The following is a 15,291-nucleotide window of genomic DNA, read 5'->3' on the forward strand; positions in this document are numbered from 1 at the left end:
GAACTGCAATGCATGATGGTATATATTACTTGGACAGGGACCATTACTTGCAGACTCCCAAAGCATTGTGGGATACACTGAGTGGAGTATATAGAGTATGATTACGCTGACTCAAATTTAAGGGGTGATAAGTGACTCACTTCTGATACAGCCATATTCTGAGCTCACAAGATTTTCAATCAAAGCCATAGTTCTGAACTGATTCTGTATTTGAATAATTCATTCTTTATCATTCTGATAAAGTTCACTCTTCATCTTAGTTGGCACTTCACATAGGAGCCCACATCTTCATTTTCAGCTGTTTACCTGTTTGAGTACTGAACCACAACTACATCAGTCGCTCAGAAGTCGAGTGGCTGAAGGGAGAATCTGTAGCGCAGATCTACTCTCACAACGCCAACGTGGCACCGTGATGCAGCTCTCAGGTAGGAGGTTGAGCTTTTAAGGAGTAGCAGCCTTACCTCGTCCACAGGCACTCCCTCTGGAGGGCGGCAGTGCAGAACGATCATCCCATTGATTGGCACCTCCTTTCCCTGTGGATCTTGCTCAAAGTTTTTCCTCAGGTCTGTGTGGAGAGATAAGAGGCAGCTGTCAGCTGGCAGGTGTTACAGTCAGTCAATCATGCATGGTGACAAACAGGCTGGTCTGCATCTGGCCTTGCACGTTACTACCTTCAGAACCCCTCTACATCCTATGTATGACACGGGATATGGGGAATGAATGGGGAAAGTCGCTCAGATCATCTTAAGCATTCATGTGCATACACTAGTGGGATTGGTAGAGTCGTCGTGCTCGATCCCCAGCTCCTGCGAGCAACGTGTCCGATGTGTCCTTGGGCAAGACAGTCAACCCCCGAATTGCTCCCCCAGCAGGGGCGTATGAATGTGTAAGAATGGGATTAGTTACTTGACGTGCCCAACCACTGCCATCAGTGTGTGAATGGGTAGGTGTGAAAAAGAGCTTTGAGTCGTCATTTACTATTCTCTGCCGTTCTTCAAAAAGCGCCTGTGATGAGCGATTGTACTTTTTCTCTCTGTTGAAACGCTTCACATTTGAGCCTCTGTTGAAAGTGGGTGTTTCACTTTGAATCTTAATTTCACCGTCTTTAGCCTTCATGACATCACAAAGGGCAGTAGCCCCTCCCCCAGGTGGGTGACACTCCCACAGCTAGGTGTTTGTTCTGCCCTCTGAGTCTGCCTTCTCACCGTAAACAATAGGACATGGAGCGAGAAAGCAGCGAGTACACCCGAGCCCTTCCAGAGAGGGGGCGTGGCCAGACACAGAAAGAGAACTCGTTGCCGCTCATGTTCTCATTTATTTGAGCTGCAGGGTGCTACCCTTTAAATAGAGCATCCTGTGCCTCACATGGTCGGTGTTTTGTGACAGAAAATGTAAGGCTCGCACGGTTATTGTCTTCACAAAGGCTCCATGTTAGTGTTGTTAGTCTCAAAACAAGTCATAGACAACATGACCTAGCATAAGACAATGAAATCCATCACTCTCCACCTAACAAGCTGGTGAGTCACAGAAAGAGAGTCTGTGAGGGAGGCAGAGAGGGAGACTCAGTGATTTCAAATAAAAGCATTGTGTGAAATCGTCAGACAGTGCTTTGCAAAAATCCTGTTTCCCATCAGCACATGAGCAGTCATTCACTGTGAACTACTTTCAGGAGTTACACATTTCTAGTTCAAAAGGGAGCGTTCATATGAAGTAGGACTACAGTAAGTGAATGTGTGTGTTTTATCGTGCTAGGGACATGACTGCAAAATCACTGAGGTGCTTCCATACTCACAGGCGATTCGGACAGTGGCCTTGCGACTTTTGGAGGTTCCCAGGTGGCTCCAGGCCACACATAGACACCAGTAGTCTTCAGGGCCGTGGAAGTCCTCCACCTGCTGACGGGACACGTTGATCATCACCTCACGCACCTTCAGCCCTGAACAAGAGAGATCGGACATTCTGTAACATGCACACACAATATGTAAGATGTCTCCTAGCTGAAGACTGCTGCCTGAGTTTAGGGATTCCTGCTCTGATTGAGCTTCATATACGGGTTGCATATTTAAAGCTCTAATGTTTATATCAACATGTAGTCAGCAAAAATGACCTTCCTTAGTGCTATGCAACAACCCTGATAAAGATAAAGCCTCCGAGCTGGAGTCAGAGTGGGGTATAGTTGTACATTTGGTTTTACCAGGCGGTTTCAGTCTGGTCATTAAGACACTTACAGGCTGACTCCCAGTCACCCTTGATCAATACCTCAATACCTCTGCTAGCTTTGATCAGTGGGTTTTACCGGATGAGCTATGAACATGTTCTTTGGAAACGCTGACACACTTCTTTTATCATTGCATCCTCCCCTTCCTGCTCAGCTCTGAGAGCATGGTGAAGTAAACTGACAGAAACACAGCCCCTCAGGGGCCCCGCCTCAGTGCTTCTATCAGGAGGAAAGCTAAATCAACCGTAGCAGACTTACCATTAATAATTTGGAAAACACAAACCACCTTAAACAGCCTTTTTTCAGCAAGAGACACAAGGACAAAGTGTTATGTAACACACAAGGCATGAGCACACTGCAGTACACAGTGCTCTTATTAAATATGTTGCACTGAAGAAGAAGGACAATATGCTGCATTTGAAAATCCTTTGCTAGCCTCCAGTTGGAAATGTTTGTCACACTGTTATAAATTGGTACACAGCACCGGTTTTGAATCTGAGTCACCGGCTTAGTACATGTCACATATGTTTTCTCACTGCTCCTCAGAGCCTTTTGCAGCCTTCAGGCTTCATAAAAACATCTGGATAGCAGGCAAGGATGTGCAATGTTCTCAGGACTAAACTAAAAACCACAACACCAACACTTTTAGCTGTTGTGAATCTGCTCTCAGGGGTAAATAACACTTTTATGTGACAAGCTCGAACTGAAGTCAAACAGTCTCACACTGCGGCTGCACAGCTTCCAGCCACCGGCCTCATAGTGAATACAAGTTAAACTGGAGCCAATGACATTAAGGCTAACCTGACGTGTCCATGCTGTCATTTATTGTTAGTAAAAAAATTGGGATAGTGGTTGGTCTCCACTCTGCAGTGAGGCCTTGCAAGGCATACGTGCTAACAACAGAAGACATCAGAAGAACAGCAAAGGCTTCTTCTGTGCTACAACTCTGACACCTTTAGAAATACTAAAACAAATTCAGCAGATTAGTTCAATATTGTAAACTGTGGTGTTTCTGGTCACCAAGCAGATGGGACTGTGATTGATGGGTTTGAAGGGATCAAACGGAAGAAGGAGAATAAACAAAGCAAAAGCCCTGTTGGTGCTTCCTCGTCATAGAGCCGAAGAGACGGACATCAATAATGGAGACAGGGTATGTGTAGGAAAGAAAGCCAGTGGATACGTAATGACTCATGACTTTTAGGAAAGAACAAGACATTATTGTCTCGAAGGGAAATTTGACGAGGAGCACACATGCAGTATCCTCGGGGGAATAAAATCTAATGCCTTAAAAACTGTGTGATATATGTGCTCCGGAGAGGAAGAGAAGGAGAAACAGAATCCACAGACAGATTGATAAGAGAGAGAGAGAGGGAGAGAGAGAGAGAGAGAGAGAGAGAACTTTGTCCTTGGAGGGACACATTTCGTGAGGTCCAATCAGGCGTCGACAGGTTTATCGAAAAGATGGAGGCAACTGTTGCTGCTGTGTCGTTCAACAGTCTTATTTGCTTTTGGGAAAAACACTGTTGACAAGACTCATTAGAGTGAATAACAACTATAAACAGGCGCTAATGATATCCCAGCTCCCATCAACGGTGTTCTGCTGATGATTTATGTCTCTGGAAATTTATACCAGCATAAAAGTGAAGCGAACAATCAATTACAGATCAAACATTCAAGCTTGAGCAACAAGTCGGCTTTACATTGATGTATGTTCAAAACTCCGCTTTTGAACCCTCGTCTGGTGCCACAGTGTTCACGAAGCTGGATCTACGCAACACTTATCATCTGGTCAGGAATAAGGAGGTAGATCAATAGACCACTTGGTCATTTCGAGTATCTCATATTGCCTTTTGGTCTCACTAATATCCCCGCTGTCTTCCAGGCTGTTGTAAATGACGTTTTCAGGCATTTCCTGCTCAGGTCCGTGTTCGTATATTTGGATGACATCCTCATCTTTTCCCGTAACCTTGAGGATCACATTACTCATGTTGGACAAAAAGTTGTTGGTTGGGTTTTGAGAGTGGGCAGGTGAGGACAGATCCTGATATAGTCAAGGCAGTAACTGAGACAGTGTCTTTAGGGAAGCAGCTACAAAGATTCCTGGGATTCACCAGCTTTCCATCTGTTCCTGTCATCTGCGCTCAGAGGGCCTTCTCTGAGTTAAAGAGGCGATTTTCCTCAGCTCCCGTCTTAGTGCAACTGACCCCTCACAGTTCATTGGAGGACGCCTCGGATATTAGTGTTGGAGGAGTGCTCTCCCAGCATATGGCAGATAATTTCCTATTTTCCAGGGAAGTTGTTGCCTGCTGAGAGGAACTATGATGTTGGGAACCATGAACTACTGGCAGTCAAACTGCCTCTGGAGTAATGGAGGCACTTGCTGGGTGAGCAGAAACCCTGTTTTTGAAAAACCTTGCTTACATCCAAACATCTAAAAGACTGAACTCTCGTCAGGTCCAGTGAGCCTCGTTCTTTGTGCACACGGCCACAGAGACAGCCTACCACCTCATGGACCACCTCATTTCTTCTTGACTTACCTTTTGATTAGTAAAAATGTGATGCCCTTTCCAGACAGTTCTACCCTGTGGATAACAAACCCGCCATACCTGACACCATCCTTCTGCCTGCTGCCGTTGCTGACCTGGGAGATTGAACCAGTGGTGATACAAACACTGCACACACATCAGTGCCTGGTAGACTTATTTTCTAGCTTCTATTGCAGAAAGTCATCCTCAATAAACCATTCTGTACAAAACCCCAAACGTCACTTTGACTGCTCGCCAGATCCTTTTGGTCATCTTGTGTGGTACTAGTTGTGTTGATTGTGTGTGTCCTTTATCAAGCTGGCTCGCATATATTTGTGTGTAACAGTAACGTGTGAGAGCTCTGAACAGGTGTTCTCGTAAAAAAAAAATCTGAACTTAACCCGATCACATGAATAGCCTTGTGTTTGTGTCAAAAATGTAGGGGATGCTGTCACGATCCGGGGTAGGAAACAGGGAGGAGGACCCAAATGCAGAGAACTAAAATTTATTAACAAAAAGGCAAACAAAAACTTACTTTGAAAAACCAAAATCCACGACGGAGAAAACACAGGGAGCAGGGAGATGACAGACCACGAGACATTGACAATACAATGAACCGACAAGAGACTGAGGAAAAACACAGAGACTAAATAGACAGGGGTAATTGGACACAGGTGAGACTAACGAGACAGGTGAGGAACATCAGGGTAATCACAAAGGCGGGAAAACACAAGGAACAAAGAACACAAGACCAGAACACTGAGGACATGTACAAAGTAAAACCTAACACCACCACCAAAACCAGATCTACAAAATAAAACAGGAAACACTAAAGACTACACTTAAAACACAAGACTGGAACTAAACAAACAGGTAACATAGGAGAACACAGAGACACACACTCAAGACTAAAGTAAACACAAGATTATGAAACATTAAAGCACACAAGGGAAACAAACCACACGAGGAAACAACACTAAGGACAGAATGAAAACTAAAACAAGAAACACAGACAAAACCAAACCAAACCATGACAGATGCTATCGTATTGAACAGGCTTTTGGTTGAACGCTCATTATTGAATAATGAAAATGTTTATTGCATCTGGTGTTTGTTCGTTTCTGTGCCATGTTCAAAATTCTTTAGAAGCTATTTTATTGAAAACTGACAATCCTACAACAGACCTGACAAAGCTTGATCAGCATCATGATGTTCTTTCCACAAACTTAATTCCACTAAATTGTAAGTAAATCAAAATAGTTTTTTTCCGTGCTCTGAGACGCTTGCATTGTACTGTTGAACTGAGAATCAGCAGATGAACCAACGCTCCTCTGGGATGTTATGGACAAAGAAATGACGCTGCAGACATCATTCAGCCCCAAATGTTTTCCAGCATTTGCAAAACAAACATGTTGTTACAGCGACAGCTGAGTTGTACCTGAGTTTTTCTCTGTTACTCACAACAACATAAAAGAACTGGCATCGTCCTCCGTCAGGTCATTGTGTCCATATGGTTGCATGGACACACTTAATGCTGACATTACAGTTTTGCAGGAGCTACTCTGTAAACTTCTTCTGCTGTTCAGAAAACAGGGTACTTAAAGTAGTGCTGCTTGTTAAAAAATAAATCCATTCATGTTGCATAAGCAAAACTGGCTTAAAGGAATCAAGGCACACAAATATGCTTACACAGCCATATTACACATATTACACATTTGATGCTTAATAGTACTTTTTTTTTTAATTCGACAAAGAAAAGATACACTTTCTTACTCCATCAGGCCCTGAGTCCTTTAAATTATAGCCAACTTCAAGATGTGAAATAAAGCCAGAATAACCCAAAATAACACAGCTAACAACTGAGGTTAGAAGACTTAAAGAACAGTAACAATTAAAACTGCAGCGTGTTGTTATAAGGAATAAAAAACAGTCTCAACAGGCATCTGAATACAGACGATAGCATAAAGTCAGGACACTCGAATACAAAGTCATCAACAGCAGAAGATTCTCTGTAACTAAATTCAGCAGTGGACTTTACGAGAAACGGTGGCAATGTATTCCACTACACCTTATTGAGCACATTCATTCTAATCATTAGGACTATACTGCTCGTGTTTCCAAACTGAATCTGCCTAAATTACACTTGTGTTGGTTCATTTTCTCTGCCAGTGCAAACCATTGGGTTGCCAACTGGAGCAGTAACAGATGAGCACAAAGGAAAACATTGGGAATTGGGTCTATTACGATGAGTTATTCAATCTGCATAACCACAGTGACAAGTCTGTCTGGATTCAGTTTGGAGAGGGACTCACGCTCAACACAGTTTTCACTCAACAAAAACGGCATTTTACATGATACAATAAGAAGAAATCAGCGTTTAGTGCCGGTGAATGTTCTCAAGAAACTACAGCTAAACTCATCTACATAAACTAAACTTTGAGTGGGGCCGTTCAGCCATATAATTTCACTTTTTTCCACAATATTATCTACCAAGACTGTGTCCACCAAGCTTATAACATGCTATGATGGAGAGACTGAGATTGATTGGTCACATCTGCTCCCTCTGGTCAAATTTGTATTTGCTTGGCAATGAGCAACGGGAACAGTAAACAGGTGTTTGCTGCTCTCTCTGAGAACTTCCCCATAACCTCTTTCAGTTATCAGATAGCCTGCACCATCATCAGTGTCCTCCTATGAGACGAGTTCATCCCAAACACACTCTGTAAGGGGGATTTCTAGACATTCTGATTATCACAAACACTGACAGCCCTAGTTCAGGCACATTCAACAGAACTGCAGCATCCGTGTTACCATTGTAGCTAGTTTTCCTAGTTGTAAATTCATCGGTTCCTTCACTGGGTACTCTCTGTGGCATTAATTCACCAAGGTTTCCAAGGTGGAAACATTTTTTTAGAGATTTTGGTCGACATTGACATGATAGTGATCTGACAGTTGCTGCAGATTCGTCAGCAGCACATCAACCACAAAGCTGCTCTATTGGATTGAGATCTGGTGACTGTGAAGGCCATTGAGTACATTGAACTCATCGTCATGTTCAAGTAACGAGTGTGATACGATATGAGCTTTGTGACATGGGGCATTATTCCACCGGAGGAAGCCACAGAAGATAGGTACACTGTGATCTTAAAGGCTTGGACATGGTCAGCAACAATGCTCAGGTAGGAATTGGAATTAAAATACAAATAAATGAGAACAAAGGGAGCTTTGTTATAACAAGCGGTTATCTGAGTTGCTGTTGCCTTATTATATCAGGTATATTCCCCCAGAGAGCTGACAGGATATTTCCTCTTTTTCTGTAAACCCTTGAGATGGTTGTGCGTAACAATCCTGGTAGATTAACAGTTGCTGAAATACTGAAACCAGCCTGTCATGGCACCGTCAACAATGCCCGTTCAAAGTCACTGAAATCAACTTCCTTTTCTGGTGCTTGGTTTTAAACATCAAAAGATCATCTCGACCATGTCTACATGATTAAATGTATTGATTTGTTGCCTTGTGATAGGCTGATTAGATATTTGCAAGCTGTTGAACAGCTATACTTCAATCAGGAAAGACTTAATTGAGAATGAACAATTATTTATTAACAATGACATGTGGTGCAATTATAGAATGAAATGTTCAAAGTCTTTTGGGGGGCGAGACTCCATCATGATGAGGTCAACGTAGGATAGGAATCCCCCCTGTGGAGTCTAGACACAGGTGGTGGTGAAGAGGAATGGAGGCTGTGATGAAGACTGGACTCTGCTGAGCTGGATGGAGGTGAGTGGGGCGGAGGAGGGTTGCAGCGTTTGCACTGAAACAACAGAGAGACTGTTCTTAGTGTTTGACAGCAGCAGGGTGACTGGTTGGGAAAGGTCGTTGCAGATTCTGGTTGGTTAATTACTTAGATGATACACGCCCACAGTCAGCTGATCACCAGAGGTAGTAGTAGTCGGGGGTGCGGTTTGAGAATGAATGAGGAGGTGAATGAACGAAAGAAAGAACAACATTCTTCCTGTCTGAACTTTGGCTGAGCTCCATTAAAGTGACCAGTGAATGTACCTACAGTATATCATACTGTCATCTTTCTTGTTGACTTCCTGTCCTATCACTGCACTGGCAACTATCCAATCAAGGTAAACAAATATCACACACAAAGATAGGAAACAACCTGCAGTCCTGAAATGTGTCCTTCCTTGATCATGCAACACTAAGCAGCTTTAAGTGTGTTTCTACATCTTGACTGGAGTGTGTGAGGGAGGACCTTCCCATGGGTCAATACAGGATAAACAACACTAGCACATGCATCAATACTTTTTCATGGCTACGGCTGAATCTGCTGACTCACCAGCAACGACAAAAGGTCTCCTCCCCACTCCCCACTCTTAAAACAAGTTTTAAAAAAATACAACCCAAACCTTTACAGCTTCGCCCTTAGCGCAGGCAGCAAATATGTCGCATGGATAAATAAAATCCTCCCTTGGAAAAAAACTGTGTTTGTAAACGAGTGTGTGTATATGAGGTATATTGTCCGGGCCACATTCAGTTAACAACCCCATTAACTGGCTCACAAAGCCACCCTGGAAGCAATGATAACATCACTCCAAGCTTTAGGAGGCCGTTATTTTTCATTCATGGGAAGGAGAGCTGAGGCTGCAGCAGTGGAGTCAAGAAAAGGATGGTGCACAACCCTTTTGACTCGCTGAACCACCTGAACACCTGGAAACTCCATCCAGACCACAGGGCGCACTCACACTAGGCTTGGTTGCCCCGCACGGTTGTGACTGTCCGCCCTGCTATCCTGCCCTTACATTGTTTGGCATGGTTACCTTCTACACATAACCACAGTAATAGACCACATGCTTGGCGTCACATGAAACTTAGTTTACACGACAAACTGACTCAAAGAAAAAGGTGAGGAGTGTTTGAGTCCGGTCTGCGAATCAGAGAACACAGAGAACCTGATTGAATGACTCCATGGTTTCTTTTGAGTGAGACAGAGCAACAAGACTTTATAATTGAGGCAGGGATCGATTATACTTCATGTCCACGTGGTGTTCTGCTGCTTGTGCTCGTACATGAGAAAGTGTACCGTCCTGACGCAGACCTCCTTCCTCCGTGTGTACCAACAGAGCATTCACACAATTTAACAAACTGAGCTTTAGAGCAGGCTCTTATACAGTCACACGAACAAAACCCACTGCTTGGCAGGTGAAATTGAGGGCGATCAAGCTTAACACTTCACACGCACTGACACGTGTAGCGATTGTTTTTTAAGATGGGCGCTTTGTCAGCACAATCTACATGTTCCTGCAGCAACACGTAGATTTGTCCACGGGCAACACTATTGACACCAAATTGCTCCTGCAGCTACGTCAGCATTGTGTGAACATGTATGAATGGATTAGTTAATATGGTCGGACGTTACTTCTCTGTTTGTGAATGTGTCGGTGTGACCTGCAGTTTTAGTCAAAAGACTAGTCCATTTGCCCATTTACAGAGCAGTTTACACACACACACACACACACACACACACACACACACACACACACACACACACACACACACAGATGTGCCTCTTGCTCTATACATCATCATTTAGTAGCACGTAGCTCTACAGTTTTGAATATGGGAGCTCTGTCAGCACATTGCTCACCAACGATAACATTCACTCTGCACAGATGCTCCAATGAAAGTCCCCCGTCCCCTTATCTTGTACTTCATGGTTTACAAAACCAAGATTGTACACACATACATGTTTGTGTGTAATTTAAATTACTGTATAGACAGATTTCTTCCAGGGAGGCTTTACTGCCTGTTTTAATTGAACAGAAAAAATAAGAAAACAGAAAATCCGGAGCCCATCAATAAAGATGAAGACTTTCCCTCTGATGGTGGCAGGTGGACGCTGATTTTCACTCACTCTCAGGGAATCAAGGTCTTCTATAGTTTTGGTGTCACTGGCACATTTTTAAATTGTGAGGAAGTGCGGAGTGGTTATTTTTTTCACAATCAAAAAAATCAAGATGGAGTTTAGAAAAAACCCACCTACAATCCTTCTGCTCATCGCTCAAGGTCGCCGAGACTCTAGACCATCTGAATCTGTGGGTATGCTTTTACATTGAAGTTGAATCCGATGGTGAGATATCCTGTATGTTTTTCTAATGAAAACAGAAGATGTGAACCAGTGAGCTCATGCTGCTCACACAACCCCATGACTCTCTTCCTATCTGTATAGGAAGAGATACACATCCATTCTCTGGTTTCAATTCTAAGGCGCACCAAGCAGTTAATGAAGAACTCGTGGTGACGAAGGCCGACTGTGGTGTCGCCTCACGATGCCTTTGTCTTGGCCAAACGGCGGTACGTCAACACAACGCAGAGACTACAGTCGATGGCTAACCACCACCTAACAAAATACAATGTGAATATATATATATATATATATATATATATATATATATATATATATATATATATATATATATATATATATATATATATATAGTTATGATACATGCAGACCATTTTCACACCGCTGTCCCTCAACTCTCTTAAAACAACTTCTGTTTTTATTTTCGTCCACTGATTAGCTCAGATGAACAGCCAATCAGAGTGAACCACCCTGACCGGCATCGATTCAACTGCAGATAGGGTGAAAAACTATGGCGCAGATCGTTTACTATCGGTCCTAGCTGACGATCTCCGACTCCTCGGTGTGTCAGGGCCTTTAGACTGTTGGGTTAGTTTGGACTCTTCAGTTACATTTGTGTTTCTTGTCTTTTTTGACGTGTTCAAATCAATAAAGAAATTTGTCAGCAACAATGTCAGACTTCAGAAGCTAGATCATCACTCGGGCAGGGTTCAACCCCCAGCTCCTGCAGCAACATGCTGATGTGTCCTTGAGCAAGGCTCTGCTAGTCAATGACTGTGAAAGTGTAAGAATAGATTAGTGACGGGCATTACTTCCATCGTGGTCATGTGTGAATGGGTGTACATTTGTGGGTCTGCTGCCTTTAATTTAAAGTCAGTCGTTTAAAATGTACGTTAAAAATGTTTTAAAAGGTGGTCATAATAATCTAGAGTTAAAAGACTAAAGACATTTCATTTTCTACATTACCTCATGATTTATACTGCCATCTACTGGTCAATGTTGGTAATTGTTCAGAAATTCATACGCTGCAGTGGAGCAGTCAGAAAGATTTCCATACTTTCGGGTCTCCAGCCTTAAAGTTTTTATAGGCCTTTCACACTTGCAGAAACTCCTGATATTTCCAGGAGGAGCTGTGCAGGATGTGTGAACAAAAACAGCCACATTTTTCCCTTCACTCGGCGTCTAAATATTTTTTTTGTGCAGCAAGTCCGAGTAAGCTGACGTGAGAACGCAGCAGGATATTCTCTGGAGTCAATGGGAGTGACGTTTCTGTGCTGTGACTGCTGCACGGTGGATGGACTGTATGCATAAAAGCAAACATTCTCATTATGGCATTGTATCGCGAACTTCTTTGCTTCGTCTACTACTTCTGCTTTTTTTTTTTTTTACATCACGTCTTACCTCAGGAGACCCCCCCCCCCCCCCCCCCCCCCTCACCTGACAGGGATAGTCTCCTGCTGGGAGGAGCCTTTGGGGGATGTTTTATCAAATCTTATCCATCACCACTGAGTTTCTTATCTCCATACAGTTTAGTCTGGATATTATCAATGGATAAATCCAGTGAAGTCACACCTGTGGGTGCTGTGGGTGTTTGGACACCCGCACTCTCATTGAAACATCATTTCACCCACACACTTCACTGAAGGAGTCATTGACGAAAACATTGGTCAAGTTAGATTGATTGAAAAGCGAAGGCGTAGTATTTCAGCCAATCATAACAGTTTCACCTACCCAGCATCCCAAACAGCATGCTCTTTCTTTTAGTGGTTTTTATGTATCTGAACGATGAAGTGGTCGTGACTTTCAAGCTTATGAGGACCTGTGCTTTTATAATCCACCTCTGGAAAAAAACCTATTTCCTTCCAATGATGCTTTGACAAGGACACTGTTGTGTAAAGACCCCCTGAGAATGAAGAAAATGATCATGTCTATACATGACATAATGTAAATGTCCTCTGGATACTTACCCTTATCATTTCTCTTCACATTGAAAACTTATTCAAATAGAATCTGCAACCAGCGACTGACGAACAAATTTTTCGTTTTTTTTTTAGAAAAATCAAAAGAAATGTAATCAATACACTTAACAGGATTGCCTGTTTTTATAGGTTAAGTACAGCATCCAGTGCAGACACACAATCTCCCCACAGCACCTCCTGCTGTCGGGGAATTCAAGGGCATTGTCAGCTTTATCAGCGTCCGGTGATTTATGACGCTGGTTGGTAAATAAGAGATGTTATCACGTGCTCCCAGTGGCATTGAGGCCTCACGTCCTAATCAATATCATTCCAATTCTTCACTGATCTCCTTCTGTGATTAGCCATAGTTATTCAATACACAGCTGTGCTGCCTATTACTGAGCCAGGACAGAGCCTCCCCGTGTAGAGCGCCATTGGTTTTCTGGTTTTGGCTTTACGGCGGATGTAAGGCATGCATGGAGGCTATGGCACCCTCAGGCTCTGCTAATTGCTAATCCTCTGGGGCTGGCAGACAACAAGGAGATTTCACTCGGGGGAACCAGTCAGTGCACGGCAGTCGAGGTAAAAGCAGCAAAATGTTCTTCATGGAAATGGGTAATATTAGAACCGCACAGATAGGATAGGAAATAGGAAAATAATAGTGTAGGAACACACTTCCTATACACCAACACAACTCAATACTTGACTTTTATATTTACTTTAGTTGTATTTGTCTTTGTTGATGTTTTGCATATTTTGATTTTGTTTGTATTGTTTGTTGTCTTTGTTTATTTGCCTTTGTGTTAACTGTCACTACTATGTGCACATTTTTGTTTTGTACTTGTCCACTTTATCACACAAAAAAAAGAAAACAGGAGAGGTGGAGGCAAGGGCGCAGGAAGTCGGGCTGCTTTTTAAAAGGCCATATGGTCATCTTTATTTCTACACAGAAAGGTCAGAATGTGCTCCAGTTTAAACACAGCAGAAACACATTTTGTAGGATTTAGGTTTCATCAAACTCATTCTAGTATAATCCTCGAATTAGCTTCCCTCATGCTGTACGCTGGAGTCAGAGAACGCAATGATCTGACAATTGCTACAAAATGAACGTCCTTATTCTTCTCCCATGCCGAGGAACAGCAAACATAAGAAGCTCCAAATTTCATACAGACATTATCGTCCCTGCAACAGTTTCACAGCACGGCAATCCCAGTCTAATGAACTTCCAGAGGCAATCAAAGCGTCTTTCCTGAGGAGGGGGCTTCATGAATATGAGAAAAACAGCTTTGTCACAGCCTCTAATCACTGAATACTAACAGGGGTGTCACACCAACTTGTTTGTGTGTGTGTGTGTGTGTGTGTGTGTGTGTGTGTGTGTGTGCGTGCCAGAAATCCCTTCAGGAGGCCTTCGTCAGGTCTTGTAATCAACATCCTTTAACCTGACAAATACTAATGGGAGCTAATTAGCATGGCATGCCGCAGTTTCCCCTCACACTTCAAAACACGAGCGCGACCTTAAACTCATACGAGAACAAACTGCTCAGGTACTGTTGTAAACCGAGCGGAAACACTGCTCACTCATTATCTTAAATCCAGCTGGTGTAGCCTGAGGCCGCACATACCTCCTCATTGATTAGCCTGAGCTGTGGTCCTGACGTTAATTATGTGCTACGTTGATTATGTCTCTCAACATGTACACAAAAAACCAGCCCAACTGCAGCTTACACCGTGTGAAGAAAACTTTCAATCAAGGAGGCAGACATTATTGATTGAATAAAAGACAAACATCTGGTGTATTGGAGCCTATTAGAATCCTACCATGTGTTGTTGAGTTTATGTTTGAATTGCTGATCAGAAAATGGAAAACTGGGCGCTGTGGGCCACACTAAAGGAATCAATGGTGCAGTGGATCGAGATGTTAAAAAGGTCTCCAAAAAAGGGTTTTCAAAAAGGAATAAGTCAGAAAACATCTACTGTGTTTTCAGTAAATAAACGTGTTACACAGAAGTTGAACTTAAGAATGGGACCATATTTGAGATCACCAGCCAGGTGATTGTGGATGACATCTGTGAATCAGTGCCGCTCGAGGTGACTGGGGCGACACCTGTGAGCTACTTCAGTTATAAATTAAGGATAACAACCCAAAAACGGTATAGCACAACTCCTCAAACAAAATCCTATATAATAATAGGGATGGAGAAACAACATTTTTTCTTTTCTTTTTTAAAATGTGATCAGAGCAGCGAAAATTAAAAGATCCATCCTATATATTTCAGAATGTCATGTAAAAAAGTGCTGATGCAGTGCCAGCCTAGCCCTCTTTGTAGCATTGCAGGGAGCTTAGCTTAAGCACACTGCACATATTGCCTGACCCAGCTCTGATTACTGAAGCCACCGTGTCTGTGTGGGATCTAAGGCTTAAAGCGTGAGAGGCAA

The 15,291-nt window shown here is 43.0% G+C and overlaps 1 protein-coding gene across 2 annotated transcripts in view; it reads right to left on the reverse strand.

Annotated features, from left to right (window-relative positions):
• unc5db (unc-5 netrin receptor Db) overlaps positions 1-15,291 on the reverse strand; it is a 143,095-nt gene that overhangs the window by 50,324 nt on the left and 77,480 nt on the right. For both annotated transcript variants that reach the window (XM_079353504.1, XM_079353503.1), the window contains exons 3-4: positions 1,793-1,936; positions 462-565 (exon numbers count right to left, since the gene is read on the reverse strand). In XM_079353504.1, the coding sequence (XP_079209630.1) occupies positions 462-565; positions 1,793-1,936 (248 nt within the window). The remainder of the gene's footprint in view (positions 1-461; positions 566-1,792; positions 1,937-15,291) is intronic.

Source organism: Symphodus melops (genome assembly GCF_947650265.1).
Source record: "Symphodus melops genome assembly, chromosome: 1".
NCBI classification, from domain to species: domain Eukaryota; kingdom Metazoa; phylum Chordata; class Actinopteri; order Labriformes; family Labridae; genus Symphodus; species Symphodus melops.